Source organism: Salmo salar, chromosome ssa20, assembly GCF_905237065.1.
Source record: "Salmo salar chromosome ssa20, Ssal_v3.1, whole genome shotgun sequence".
NCBI lineage: Eukaryota > Metazoa > Chordata > Actinopteri > Salmoniformes > Salmonidae > Salmo > Salmo salar.
The window spans coordinates 32,826,138-32,842,348 of record NC_059461.1 but is presented as its reverse complement, the minus strand read 5'-3'; the positions used below and the strand labels follow the sequence as shown (position 1 = coordinate 32,842,348).

The following is a 16,211-nucleotide window of genomic DNA, read 5'->3' as shown; positions in this document are numbered from 1 at the left end:
AGACATTTAATTGGATTAAATGTCAGGAATTGTGAAAAACTGAGTTTAAATGTATTTGGCTACGGTGTATGTAAACTTCCGACTTCAACTGTATATACACAGAGTATACCAAACATTAGGACCACCTTCCTAAGATTGATTTGCACCCCCTTAAATCCTTCTTTAACCTGTCTCCTCCCCTTCCTCTAAACAGATCGAAGTGGATTTAACAATTGACATCAATAAAGGATCATAGCTTTCACCTGGATTCACCTGGTCAGTCTATGTCATGGACATTTTTTGTATACTCAGTGTATATAGCCATTACTCAAGGAATGGAACAAGCGCTTTGCTTCCACATGAGAAAATACTGCAGCTGACAATGTACGCGCGGTAAAAGTAGAAATGTAAATGAGAGAGCGATCCCCTAGCGTTGCGTAACCAACTCTTATCTAAACTCTATGATCTTGGCCAGCTACTGCTTATTAGTCTGCTGCCAAAACTCAAACAACAACAGTCCAAGTCCTTATTTGGATTTCTTCTCACACGAAAGCTCATATTTGACAGACAGACAGCTCTGAAGAAACCTTCCGAGATATGATCGGCGGCTGAGGCCTGTCATTGACTTCTGAATTGCAGAAAGAGGCTGATCCACAGAGGGAGCCCAAGGGAGGCAGAAAGAGGCTGATCCAGAGGGAGACCAAGGGAGGCAGAAGAGGCTGGTCCACGGAGGGAGCCCAAGGGAGGCAGAAAGAGGCTGATCCAGAGGGAGACCAAGGGAGGCAGAAAGAGGCTGATCCACGGAGGGAGACCAAGGGAGAAGGAAAGAGGCTGATCCACGGAGGGAGACCAAGGGAGGCAGAAAGAGGCTGATCCACGGAGGGAGACCAAGCGAGGCAGCAGCACTGGCAAGTAGCAGCCGTCTCAATATCTTATTTCAGGCTGGGAATAGAGCTCTGCAGTGATTATTGTTAGTATCACTCCAACCAGAAAGACTATTCCCCTCAGAGCTAATGTTCCTATCTCACATTTGTAGCAAGGAGCATGTTGACAACTGTTACACTAATTGCTTTCACAGCTAGTCATTTATAAAGAAAACATGCTCTGAGACCCTCTATGGAGCTTTAGCAAGTCACGGCATCTCTCAGAATAAATGCTCTAACCCAGAAATCATGAGAAAGACTAGAGGCCGATCTGCTTTGATTTCCACCCAATCAAAATAACAGGTTTTGTCGTTCATGATGTCATGGCAAAACAAAAACTAAGTGGACGTTGATGCTAGCGAAATAAACACTCCTTTATCGTTCTCCGCTCACTCATATAGGCATACATAATTAGCTATTAACATAAGATGTTGGTGATCACATGATCATGCCGATACTAATATGTTGTGAGAAATAGTGGATGTTTGGTTGACCTGCAAGACGGTCTAGGTAGCATGGTGACAGTATGCATTAGCAAAACATTGACTATTATTGGGTCCTCTCTACTGCACTGCTGTCACGCCCTGACCTGAGAGAGAGACGGTTTATTTCTCTATTTTGTTAGGTCAGGGTGTGGGGTGGGCATTCTATGTTTTGTATTTCTTTGTTGGGCCGAGTATGGTTCCTAATCAGAGGCAGCTGTCTATCGTTGTCTCTGATTAGGAATCATACTTAGGCATCCTTTTCCCACCTGTGTTTTGTGGGTAGTTATTTTCTGTTTAGTGTTTTACCTGACAGAACTGTGCGCTTTCATTTCCATTGTTTATTATTTTGTTTTAAGTGTTCTGAGTAAAAATAAATATCAAGATGAACACTTACCACGCTGCACCTTGGTCCCCTCATTGCGACGGTCGTAACAGAACTACCCACTACCAAAGGACCAAGCAGAGTGGTCAGGAGGACTGGACCTGGGAGGAAATCCTGGATGGGGCAGGACCCTGGACAAGGCCTGGGGAGTATCGCCGTCCGCAAGAGGAGATCGAGGCAGCGAAAGCGAAACAGCAATACTATGAGGAACAAGCACGGCAACAACGGAAGCCCGAGAGGCAGCGGCAACAAAACAAATTGGGGGGGGCACATGGGGAGATTGGCGAAGTCGGGGTTGAGACCTGAGCCAACTCCCCGTGCTTACCGTGGGGAGCGAGTGACCGAGCAAGCACCGTGTTATGTGGTGATGCGCACTGTGTCGCCAGTGCACACTCACAGCCCGGTACGCTCGGTGCAAGCTCCTCACAGTTGCCTTGCTAGAGTTGGCAGTCAGCCAGGAAGAAGTGTGCCGGCTCAGCGTTCCTGGTCTCCAGTGCGTCTCTTCGGCCCAGGTTATCCTGCGCCAGCTCTACACACGGTACCCCCCGTTCACCAGCACAAACCAGTTCGTCTTGTGCCAGCCCTAAGCTCCAGACCACCAGTGCGCCTCCACGGCCCACTATACCCTGTGCCTGCTCTGCGCACCCAGTCTCCTGTGCGTCTCCCCAGTCCGATGAGACCGGTTCCAGCTCCACGTAGGAAGCCTCCAGTGATGATCTATGGTCCGAAGCCTCCAGTGATAATCCATGGCACGAAGCATCCAGTGATGATCCATGGCACGAAGCCTCCAGTGATAATCCATGGCACGAAGCCTCCAGTGATAATCCATGGCTCGGAGCCTGTAGGGATAATCCATGGCAAGAAGCCTGTAGGGATGATCCATGGCCCGGAGCCTATAGAGATGATCCATGGCACGAAGCCTCCAGTGATAATCCATGGCCCGGAGCCTCCAGTGATAATCCATGGCCCGGAGCCTGTAGTGATGATCCATGGCCCGGAGCCTGTAGTGATGATCCATGGCACGAAGCCTCCAGTGATAATCCATGGTCCGGAGCCTCCAGTGATGATCCATGGCACGAAGCCTCATGTGATGATCCATGGCCCGGAGCCTATAGGGATGATCCATGGCACGAAGCCTTCAGTGATGATCCATGGCCCGGAGCCTGTAGGGATGATCCATGGCACGAAGCCTCCAGTGATAATCCATGGCCCGGAGCCTGTAGGGATAATCCATGGCAAGAAGCCTGTAGGGATGATCCATGGCACGAAGCCTCCAGTGATGATCCATGGCCCGGAGCCTATAGGGATGATCCATGGCACGAAGCCTCCAGTGATGATCCATGGCCCGGAGCCTGTAGAAATGATCCATGGCACGAAGCCTCCAGTGATAATCCATGGCCCGGAGCCTCCAGTGATTATCCATGGCACAAAGCCTCCAGTGATAATCCATGGCACGGAGCCTGCAGCGACCTACAGCGACGCTCTCCAGTCCGGAACCTTCAGCGACGCTCCCCAGTCCGGAGCCTCCAGCGACGCTCCCCAGTCCGGAGTCTCCAGCGACACTCCCCAGTCCGGAGCCTCCAGCAACGCTCCCCAGTCCGGAGCCTCCAGCGACGCTCCCCAGTACGGAGCCTCCTGAGACGGCCTGCAGCCCGGAACCTCCTGAGACGGCCTGCAGCTCGGAACCTCCTGAGACGGCCTGCAGCCCGGAGTCTTCAGCGACGGTCTGCAGCCCAGAGTCTTCAGCGACGGTCTGCAGCCCAGAGTCTTCAGCGGCGGTCTGCAGCCCAGAGTCTTCAGCGGCGGTCTGCAGCCCAGAGTCTTCAGCGGCTGTCTGCAGCCCAGAGTCTTCAGCGGCGGTCTGCAGCCCAGTCTTCAGCGGCGGTCTGCAGCCCAGAGTCTTCAGCGGCGGTCTGCAGCCCAGAGTCTTCAGCGGCGGCCTGCAGCCCAGAGTCTTCAGCAGCGGTCGGCAGTTCAGAGCCTCCGGCGATGATCCACGGTCTGGTTCCTCTGGCGACACAGAAGCAGGGGGATCAGCGGGTGGTGTGGGGGCTACGCCCTGAACCAGAGCCGCTGCCAAGTATAGATGCCCACCCGGGCCCTCCCCTATAGGTCCCGGCCCGCACCTTTGGGGGGGGGTACTGTAACGCCCTGACCTGAGAGAGACGGCTTATTTCTCTATTTTGTAAGGTCAGGGTGTGGGGTGGCATTCTATGTTTTGTATTTCTTTGTTGGGCCGAGTATGGTTCCTAATCAGAGGCAGCTGTCTATCGTTGTCTCTGATTAGGAATCATATTTAGGCATCCTTTTCCCACCTGTGTTTTGTGGGTAGTTCTTTTCTGTTTTGTATTCGTTACCTGACGGAACTGTTTGGCTTTTCGGTTGGTTTCTTTGTTCTAGTGTTTTCATTGTTAAATAAAGATAATGAACACTTACCACGCTGCGCTTTGGTCCCCTCTCTACGACATCCGTAACAACTGCACTGAATGTGCCAATGGTAAATAAAATGTCAAACTGCCTCTGTATTTACTACTTCATTCTGAAAGCGAGCATTAGACTAAATCTTGTGTTGTGAGCTTAGGAGATGATTTGGGGGGGATTTCGTTAAGGCCCTACTCAGCAAAGCCAACCAATAGACCAGTTGAACTTGATGGGCCCAGGTCCCTGGAAAATGAAGAATTTTTGCATACAAGCAAATTTTTAAAGGGATTCACTTGAGAGATGTTGATGTAACTGTACAAGTATGAACAAGCAAGACATTCACTGCCTGTTCTACTGCTCTCTCAGTCAATGAGTGGACTAGGCCAAAAGGAAAACACACTTAATGAGGCACTTAGTGTTCTTTCTACTTATGTTTCATTATTTGTATTGTAAATCTTTCTCAGGCCTCATTGCCAGCCAGTCATTTAAACATTTCCGCAGCCAAATGCCACAATATGTGATCCTAAATTGCAGGGGTGGTAAACAGGGAGACACGTATTATTTCAATAACAACCTTTCTTATTCAACACTGTTTCATTGATTATGAGTGAAAGAGCAGAGAGCAAAGCAGAGCCTGGTCAGACTCAAGAAATCCCATAAACAGAAGGCAAAGCAGCCAGTGGATGAACAGGCAACTTTAACCAGTCAGAAGTCTAATCCTTCTCACCAGGCTTCAAGACAACATCTTAATCACTTGATAATTGCATCCTGTCACACGCCACACAAAGCAGACCGAGAGAGAAAGGAGGAAGATACAACCCAGCAGCACAACACATCTAGAACACTGACAGTGACATTAGCCAGACTGTTCAATACCTCTCATAGGGAAACAACGACCAAATGAAGAGGGAAACAAAAGGAAAAGCCAGCAGCAGCACACACCACATCCACTACAGTGACAGTCACAGCAACCAAGCTATTCATTACTTCTCATAACGGACAATGAAGACTGTTCCGCAGGGGGACCATAAGGGCTGTATGTAACCTCCGCCCCACACACCCTCTGGAGAGAACAAGCTCTTTCTAGGGAGGATATTTAGATCATTTGTCAATATATTGGGCACACAGCCTCAGCAGCACAGCCAAAAGGATGCTATCTCTCCACTATCGGGCATGACAGTACACACACACACACACACACACACACACACACACACACACACACACACACACACACACACACACACACACACACACACACACACACACACACACACACACAGCACAGCCAAAATGTTTATCTCTCTTACTCTCTCTCCGCCACGGGAGAGATGGGTCCCATGGGTCTTAAGAAGCATTTCTTCATGGGACGTGTCAGGCTCTGAGCACCGACGCCTCCGGGGGCCTGCCTGTTAATTAAAAGGGGAGTTGTTGTTTGTCACCGGCTGGCAGCATACAGTATGATGCACTACAGCCATCACTATGAGAGTAACGAAAACACTGAGCGGTATTGCAACATGATGACCATACAAAACAGTTTAACAGGCCTCTGGATCCAGAGACCAAATGGTATACTTCAGCAATAAGGCAGAGGGGGTGTGGTATATGGCCAATATACCACATTTAATGGCTGTTATTAGGCACGATGTATCGCGGAGTGCCTGGACACAGCCCTTAGCCATTTTATATTGGCCATATAGCACAAACCCCAGAGGTACTTTATTGCTATTACCAACATAATTAGAGCAGCAAAAATAAATGTTTTGTCATACCTGTGGTACACGGTCTGATATACCACGGCTGTCAGCCAATCAGCATTCATGCCTCGAACCACCCAGTTTATAATGTTAATTTATGGCTTGTAGTTCAACACAAGTGTTGAGTTGTTATAACTACAGCTTTTAGCAACATCCCAACACTGAACAAGTTCCAAGTCTCTAGACCAAATACTATACTGTTGATGTACGGCTTGTACGGTTTGTTCATCCAACACACTGCTGAATTGTTACAGATGCAGCTTCATTTACACCTGCTATAACGCTTCAAACACACCGACAGCGTCATTGCGCAAAATAGTATGCAGCATCATCTGGACATGTGTGCAACAAAAGTTCAACATTCACCTTCTGCTACCATTTCTGTCAAGCCGTCTACACATACAGTTTGACACATACGTTCAATAAATCCAACATCTGCACCACACCGAACGCACTGCAACTGCCTCTGCAACACAATGCTGCACAGCAAACGCAGCGTTTCATTGGAAATGAATGTAATTCTGGTGTACCAAAATGCAATGACGCCATCGGTGTGTTCGAATCGTAAGAGTAGAGTAGGCTGATTGTTTATGACAAGAGAGAATAATATACTATTTTAAGGGATATAATGTAAGACAGTGTAATAACACATGTTAACACATAATCTGTGTTAATGTGACAATAAACAGGTCAAAATCCCCCCCATTACAAATGACTGCTGACGGTTACAGAGAAAAAAGTCAAATCAAGCCTAAACAGACAAACATAAGGATCAACTCTGTGTGGATTAGCGAGGGGGATTTGCCACTCTAGCATCAACGTCACACAAAGAGAGGAGGGAAATATCACATCTCACTTCTATTATGGAAGGTGGATAATTGCAATATTTTCTTATTGTTTCTGTTAGTACATTACCCACGGGGGGACTTTTGAGGGGCTTTAACAGTATTGTATAATTGTCTTAATAGGCATTTGAGAGAGGGCTTTTTATTCTACATGCCTCATCTCCTCACTGACATTTCTAGTCACTATAGCATAGCCCAGTTTGACAAAGTAGGCATGTCTTGTTTGTACTGTTAATTTACACAGGTTAGTGACTTTCCAGGTGAAATCTGGACTCAAAACAAATAAAGAAATGATAATCAAGTCGTGGATTGGTTTCTAGCATAATGAACTAGGCTATGGGAGCAGAGCAGGTTGCTGCATACATTACACACAACATAAGCTCCAAGAGCAGCAGGCAGCTTTATTCTTTCAATCCAAGGCTGCAATATTACCCACTACTGAAACATGTTTAACGTGAAAGCAAAACACTCACATTCACATAAACATGGTGTACAGTACTGTTGAGCAGCAAGCTATAGAGGTTCAATAAACCCAGAGAAAATGTGAGATTGATCTCAATATACTGTGAAAGTGCCCAGTCTAATCCGTCTCACTGGCCTGTCATGAACAGGGAGGCCTGTACTGACCATCAGTGAATTATACGAGGTTAAGAACACTCTTTCAACGGCACTGTGTTTATTAGAGAATGATGCAATAGGTCAGTGTGTTATTGAATGGCTAATGGTGCCGTGTCAGTTGGATAATTGATAGGAAATTAGCATTTAACATTCCTGCTTGGCCCTATCACATAGGCTTTCCAGATGCGTGCCCAACCCACACTTAGCTCTATACAAAGTATAACTAACTACCATCAGCCCATTGTCATGCAAATCTAACAACTACTGTTTAGAGGCTTGTTTTACTCCATTTCCAACCATTTTAATGGAATTGATTTATGAAAGCTTTATCATGCCAGATTAAATATATATACACTGCTCAAAAAAATAAAGGGAACACTTAAACAACACAATGTAACTCCAAGTCAATCACACTTCTGTGAAATCAAACTGTCCACTTAGGAAGCAAACACTGATTGACAATACATGTCACATGCTGTTGTGCAAATGGAATAGACAACAGGTGGAAATTATAGGCAATTAGCACGACACCCCCAATAAAGGAGTGGTTCTGCAGGTGGGGACCACAGACCACTTCTCAGTTCCTATGCTTCCTGGCTGATGTTTTGGTCACTTTTGAATGCTGGCGGTGCTTTCACTCTAGTGGTAGCATGAGACGAAGTCTACAACCCACACAAGTGGCTCAGGTAGTGCAGCTCATCCAGGATGGCACATCAATGCGAGCTGTGGCAAGAAGGTTTGCTGTGTCTGTCAGCGTAGTGTCCAGAGCATGGAGGCGCTACCAGGAGACAGGCCAGTACATCAGGAGACGTGGAGGAGGCCGTAGGAGGGCAACAACCCAGCAGCAGGACCGCTACCTCCGCCTTTGTGCAAGGAGGAGCAGGAGAAGCACTGCCAGAGCCCTGCAAAATGACCTCCAGCAGGCCACAAATGTGCATGTGTCTGCTCAAACGGTCAGAAACAGACTCCATGAGGGTGGTATGAGGGCCCGACGTCCACAGGTGGGGGTTGTGCATACAGCCCAACACCGTGCAGGACGTTTGGCATTTGCCAGAGAACACCAAGATTGGCAAATTCGCCACTGGCGCCCTGTGCTCTTCACAGATGAAAGCAGGTTCACTCTGAGCACGTGACAGACGTGACAGAGTCTGGAGACGCCGTGGAGAACGTTCTGCTGCCTGCAACATCCTCCAGCATGACCGGTATGGCGGTGGGTCAGTCATGGTGTGGGGTGGCATTTCTTTGGGGGGCCGCACAGCCCTCCATGTGCTCACCAGAGGTAGCCTGACTGCCATTAGGTACCGAGATGAGATCCTCAGACCCCTTGTGAGACCATATGCTGGTGCGGTTGGCCCTGGGTTCCTCCTAATGCAAGACAATGCTAGACCTCATGTGGCTGGAGTGTGTCAGCAGTTCCTGCAAGAGGAAGGCATTGATGCTATGGACTGGCCCGCCCGTTCCCCAGACCTGAATCCAATTGAGCACATCTGGGACATCATGTCTCGCTCCATCCACCAACGCCACGTTGCACTACAGACTGTCCAGGAGTTGGCGGATGCTTTAGTCCAGGTCAGGAGACCATCCACCACCTCATCAGGAGCATGCCCAGGCGTTGTATGGAGGTCATACAGGCACGTGGAGGCCACACACACTACTGAGCCTCATTTTGACTTGTTTTAAGGACAATACATCAAAGTTGGATCAGCTTGTAGTGTGGTTTTCCACTTTAATTTTGAGTGTGACTCCAAATCCAGACCTCCATGGGTTGATAAATTGGATTTCCATTGATTATTTTTGTGTGATTTTGTTGTCAGCACATTAAAGAAAAAAGTATTTAATAAGATTATTTCTTTCATTCAGATCTAGGATGTGTTGTTTAAGTGTTCCCTTTATTTTTTTGAGCAGTATATATATATATATATATTTAACTAGGCAAGTCAGTTAAGAACAAATTATTGTTTACAATGACGGCCTACCCTGATTAGCTGTCTGGCTGAGTACATCATTCATTCACTTGTAGATGTCACTGAAGGAAGTGACCCTACAGACAGCCACTGCTCTCCTGGTGGGATCCGATCCTATCTGAGAAGCACTTCGCTCAGACGTCCCAGAGGCCTTTCATAGTCAGCACCTGTCAGACTGCCATAAGCAGCGAGCACCGGAGGCACGCGTACACATACCTTTCACATCAGAGCATATAATGCACACACACACACACACACACACACACACACACACACACACACACACACACACACCTCTCTCCATCACCCTTTCCTACACACTTCCATGCAGTTCACCCTCTGCCCCTCCTCTTAAACACTATCTTCGCTCACACAAAACTCTAGTAAGTGGCATGGAAGGCCTAAGTTAATGGAAGAGCAATGTAATTACTGAGGACCCTGACAGGTTAAACTTGTTAACAGAGGGGAGGTGACAAATCAATGACAAGCTCCCAGTGAGTGAGCACTCCTTTGGACATTTATGTCCACAACAAAAAATAACATATCATGGACAATATTTCATACTTATGTATGCACTCAAATCTAGTAATAAGCCAATAGGTCAAGCTATGTAATGCAGTCTATTGTACTATGCTGGTGGTATTGTCTCTGTGGGAAACAAGCAGCAATTACAACTGACTGTGTTGCTTACACTCAACTGAGTAGAGTAGTAGCAGGTGTCTATGGGTTTACTTCCTGACCTTTGCAGCCACAGTCAGCCACTAACAGGCTAAGAAGTTATTGCAGATACTATGTAAGTAGGTACACAGGTATTACCAATACAAATGTCAACTTTGAAGACTTCAACTGTACTTGGAAAGATGTTTCATATTCATTTATACAACGGGTGGGTCTAATCCTGAATGCTGATTGGTTAAAACCGCATTCCAGTCGGTGTCTATTCCACAAGTTACCACTGGCTAAATCTATGTTCCATGTAATTAGAATAGATCATAACGAGGTCTAAGGACAGTGGTTACTTGTATCAAATTCACAATCTCATTTGTAGACTTCAACTTCACCTGAGGTTTAATCACCTTCAAAGCAAATACAAACATATAATCAAAGTCACATTGCACATGTTGGACCATCCAATGAATATGCACACTCCATATGGGCATATGGTTATAGAGGCATACAATTATGGAAATTGTGTAGTAAAGAGTAAGAAGTCTAAAGGGGCTGCAGACCCATGTTGCATAGAACAACAAAAGGCATAACTTCAAGGACAAGCCAAAGATCTACAATTCATTCCCCTCAACACGCAGAGAAAACAGCACATGTTTATATGCTGTCAAACAAACCGTTATGTCAGAGCATGTCATGAATAGCACCGCATTAGTCAAGCTGAAAAGTTATGCTCTTATGCAAATTCTGACGTGTTTGACATGTGTAATTATAAACCAATCCCCTTACCTCCAGACAGTCCAGGCTGACGAAACTGGCTATGGCAAATCCATCAATGATATCCTCTTCTTGAGAACTGGATTCTCGTCTCTTTCGACGAGGGGGACGTGAGGCTCTGGAAGAAGGTGTCAAGTGTGGAACCTTTTTACCATTCTGGGAGGCGAGATCCCTCCCAGGACTTTGCTCCCTATCTGAACAAGATGAAGGGTTTGGACTGCGGGCATCCCTGCCCACTGCCTCCCGTCTCCGTACCCTCTCACGTTTGGAACGGGATCTCCGGCTCTGCTTCAATTTTCCATCCATTTTAAAAATGTTGCAATGACAAAATCACTCTAGAGCGCCTAACGTAAAGCGGATTCCCTGTGCGAAATAAGATACTATTGTGCTATCACGAGGAGATACGCATGTATAAATAATACATATATATAATAAGATTCACGGAATGACCTTGAATATTCCTCCCGAATACAATAAACAGATGTTAAAATATTCCATGCAGGCGAGGAAGAAGGAACGCAAATCCTCACGTATTTGAAGCGATCCGATACTATAAGGTCGACGCGTTCTTTACATAAGCAGGTGTAAAATGGCGAAATACTTCAAATGTATGCATTCCACTTGCTTTGCAACTTTGTTGCATTGGAAAAACAATGTTAATAGCTGCATACCACAGACAGCGCAGAGAAATAATGTCGCTGCCCGTTGTTTTCCACCACCCAATCCATAATCCACTGTCAAAAAAGGACTATGGATAACATCCGTCAAAATGCGTATTAGGTGCTTAACAATTATGTATGAGATAATACATAAGTGGATAATCCTCTCTGCATTGGCGAGTTTCAACGGTTAACCATATTCCTCTGACAAGTTCCGCCGTAGGGTAAACCTTTGCGCGATAAAAGCTACGAGGGCAGGGATTTCCACGTCTTTCGCTACTTATGCGCAATATTTTCAAAATGATCCTCCGTTTAGCTACTTCAACATACGACCATCCACTGCATATGATCAAACCCCATAAGCCAAAGCCATCGGCTATTCCAGGCCCACGTAAGTTATAGATCCACTCTTGAATTCCGTCCTTGGTTGCTCAGTTACTCGTGTCTCGTCGTATTTTTCGTTTTCACATAATGCAAAGCTTTGATAAGTGTCCTTAAAGCGGCAGAGTGATTAAAATCTTCTCTCCCCTCTTTTCCCTACATCTGAAATTAGTGTGCAGTAAAAGCCTCAGAGAGCCGAGATAACTGACGCACTTCCGCCACCTCTGCAAATTACCAGAAGGAAGAGAGCTAGTTTATACTTCTAAATCACGCACAGTAACTTTGTCATGAGGCATAGGCTACAATATTGGCATTACTGTAGTGTAATGCGGCTGGCTACACGTAGTCCTACAGTATGTCTGTCGCAGCCTACGGTCCATGAAGTCGCCCCACTCTGACGTCCTACTGTCAGCGAATAGAAATGCAGCCCAACACTTTAGTCTAGAAAACCTTTCCAACTATGATTCGTGATTTGACTTGTTTGGCGATATTCATCTCTTTCATCATTCCAGCCTATTTGATCTATTTGGATACTTGCCAAAATGAATTGTGTGGCAGTCTCCAGTGGTGTCCATTCTCCACCACTACTGATGAATCATGACATGTCATATGTTCTGTAGTCTACATCTCTGTTACCAAGCGCTCTGTTGCAGATAGATAAGCTTCAGTGAAGTAGACTTTCTGCACTTCACCTCATCAGATATTTGCCTGGGACACAAGAGTATGGTTTTTGCATTTCAGGCTCGGTTTACTACCAGCCACCACCATTTAGTGCACACAGTCAAATTGTAAGAGAAGAGACAGCCTACTATATAAAATCACATAGCATGAGGCTCAACCTCAAGCCCATCCCTGGTGCAAAGTTATTACATAGGCCTACAGTATTATTGATGTGTAGGCCTGTTTAGTGCTTGAATAAGGCTAACAGTATGTCATGATAAGTATTACTGGTGCAGGACTATCAAAAACTGAAAGAAATATCACAATTAGTGCAGGAAATGGGTATTTACAGGATATAGTAATTATCACCAATTCAGTAGGAAATTGTAGTAAATGTTAAGCAAAGAGAACCCTAATCATTTAGTATGGCAATAAAGTCTCTGAAGACTTAGTGCATTATTATACTCATGCTAGTGCATCCTCTGGCGTTGTGGAGTGATATTCTCTCTCTGTTGAACTGCTTTGTATGAAATAATTCAGTAAACAGATTAGAGAAGGGACAGGTATGGAGGAGAGGAGCAGAGCCTCTGGATTAGAGGTGAGATTACGTCTGTTTTCCTAATGCCACTGTATTTCCTGGTAACATATACACTGACTGAGCCTCACATTGCTCTCATTCAAATGAATACATAACTCTCTTTGAAATGATTTACCATTCTTCTGTAGAAGCACATAAGAGTGCTGTCAAGATTTTATAATGTTAGATGGTAGACATGTTTTTCATTTGTTTAAGCTCTCTTGATAAGAGGCATAAAGTACATTTCCACACAAAAAGCACATCAGGAGTCAGGATTTAGTTACACTCAATTGGGGGTAAAATGCTTGGAAAAGTCAGAATTGTTTGTGGTGATTACACAGAGGCAACATGTTTATCGAATTTGTTTGTTTATTTAATCCATTGAAAATCCCCATAGTAATTTAAACCAGCTGTACTATATATGCTCGATTTGAAGATTGAGTGTCTGGTGGCATAAATTAGACATCCCAATCTGTGGCCTAGTTGCCTCTGAGGAATGACTGCGGAAGAAAAACACAAGCCCATGTTTAATAACTATGGGGTTTTTAGTTGACTGTATGACATATCATAGAGTAATTCAGTCTTCTGCTGGAAAAATACTCAACATGAAAGTGCCTAGGGGCTGCAACCTATAGAAGTTAGAGAAACCCCCTGTCTGGAGAGGGGTAGGCCCAGTATTCCATGATATAAAATATTAACCTCTTAGCTATACACAACCAGAGCTTCCATTCTCCCAGTCGCTAGAAACTCTCTCTTATTCAATTCTCCCTCTCCATGTTGTCTTTCTCTGTGACTGTAGGCTATCACATCACAAGTGCTCTTCCAGCCTAATTTGAGCACATTCATGTCTGTTTCTTTTGATTAAACACTGTTCTGTTCTTTTATACTGTCTATGGTTACATTGTATTGAAATACTGTGGTATTCCTTTGTATCTTCTAATAAAAATGCTACAATAACGCTATAATACTGTAATATTAGAATGATACTGCTACTGCTGCCCCAGCTTGCTTCAAAGACATCATCTGTATGTTGCTGTAAAGGTTTCATGCCTGTCCAAGGACAATCAAGTTGGATAAAATAAATAATAGATTATCCTTATTCTCCAAGGCTGATAGTGAAAGCAGCAGTCAATAACTGAATGAACTGGTTATAAATCTAAGAGCCTTTGTATATTTCATACCATGGAGGAACAAAGTTTAATCAAACAGAAAGATTGACCTGGGAGAGGTGTGTATGAAAAGAAAGAAAGGAGCAGAATTTATTGGCAGCCCATGAAATGCCAATTTAGTTTTTATTACAGGCATCATTCAGGGTGAAATAAGTCATCTGACCTGCTATTTTAGTGAAATAAATAGAGTTAAGAGATTGACGTGGATAAATGTCACGATAAATGTCATAATAAAAAAGTACAGCTGGTAAGAAATATAAACAGTTTTTTACTCTTTCTTTTGTTTTTCTTACTGCTGGAAGTACACTCTTAGAAAAAAGGTTCCTCTGTGCAAAGGGTTCTACATGGAACCCAAAAAGGGTTATTCAAAGGGTTCTCCTATGGGGACAACCGAATAACCTTTTTTGATTCTCGATAGCACGTTTTTCTAGATAGAGCGTAGACTTCAGTCCAAAAATCCCCCATTTTAGATATTTGTCCAATGCATTGCTCAACATTTTGGGGAAGTTGTGTAATAGGTTTTATTGATCTTGACTGTCTGGTCTGCCTACGACACTATTAGTAACAACACTCTCCCTCTCCAAATCACATCAAGAGATGTCAGCACAGCTTCTCATAGAAGATACCTAAAGCGATCAATATTTCTCCAGCACACCGTATAGATTTACTTCAGTGGGGGATAAACTGACGACCTCATTTGTGCACATGAGTGATCCTGTTAACATTTCACTGCAGTGGGCTAAATCAGGGTCACACAGAGTGATCCTTGGTAGTCTTAAACAAATCTACTATGAAACAAAAGTATACACCTCACACACATTGTTATGGGCTTAAAAAAGAAGACACCTGTACCATGTCAGATATAGAGTTGAAATGTATTACATTTACACTTTATATACATCACTGAAAAATAGCAAAACTGTTTGATGCAGAAACAACAGATTTTCATCGTAAAAAAAGAAAAAACTTTACTAATTAGGAAATTATGGAAAATATGAATAACATACCAGCCATGAGACCAAAGAGGGCGCTTTTGGTCATTGACTGCATTAAAGGCCAGCACACACTGGGAAGAGTATTCAATGCACAATAGAGCAAATGGAATGTATCTGATACTATTCCACCTATTCCACTCCAGCCATTACCACGAGCCCAACCTCCCCAACTAAGGTGCTACCAACCTCCTGGGCATTACAACACTACAGCTCTACAGACATCCCAACAGTATATTATATCTATGTCATATACCTACTATAAATCAACCACTAAGGGTGAATATGTTATTGGATCTAAAGTTAATCTTTATTTGACATCAGCAAATGAAAAGTCATGAGATTACCCCAGCATTATATGGCTGATCTTATGTAACTGCTTAACTGCTCTTTTCATAACACGCTATTTCCTTTTCCTTCCTCACTGTGTCAGTGGGAAGAGTTCCTCACTGTGTCAGTCTGAGTGGCTGAGATGAACAGTATACCCACCAGTCACTCTGCAATTAACACCTGAGATTAGAAACCCCATAAACTGTAGCCTTCACCCAAGTCCCCAAACACAGAGCGAGTCTGGCTGCATGGGGGACCACAGCACTCACTGTGTGTACTGTTTTCCTTCCTCTTACTTTGATATGTCGGACTTGGGCACTGTAGCGCATGAGTAATGTGGTGGTGATGTACCTTGTAATTGTTCACAAGTGGCAGATTCCTCCACCTCAAACAACATGAAGCGAAGGGAACATTAGCAGGGGTGATATTTACACTATGACACTCAGCAGACTGACACGTTATCACAAACTGTCACATGGTATTTCACCCTCCCAAAGGTTTGTCTTTCTTTGTTGTTTTGTTATGAGTGCAGTGTGACAGAGAGAGAGAGAGAGAGTGGAGAGGAAGAGAGAGAGAGAGAGAGAGAGAGAGAGAGAGAGAGAGAGAGAGAGAACAAAAGAGAAGGA

The 16,211-nt window shown here is 44.8% G+C and overlaps 1 protein-coding gene across 10 annotated transcripts in view; it reads right to left on the bottom strand.

The window, feature by feature from the left end:
* Positions 1–12,223, bottom strand: part of LOC106580457 (autism susceptibility gene 2 protein) — a 433,496-nt gene extending 421,273 nt beyond the window's left edge. For 7 of the 10 annotated variants that reach the window (XM_045703231.1, XM_045703228.1, XM_045703233.1 and 4 more), the window contains exon 1: positions 10,830–12,222. In XM_045703231.1, coding sequence (XP_045559187.1) covers positions 10,830–11,123 — 294 coding nt within the window. In that variant the 5' untranslated portion in view covers positions 11,124–12,222. Of the gene's footprint in view, positions 1–10,829 lie in introns of all 10 variants that reach the window. The other 3 variants (XM_045703235.1, XM_045703234.1, XM_045703229.1) reach the window with 2 other exon arrangements.
* Between the last annotated feature and the right edge of the window lie 3,988 nt (positions 12,224–16,211).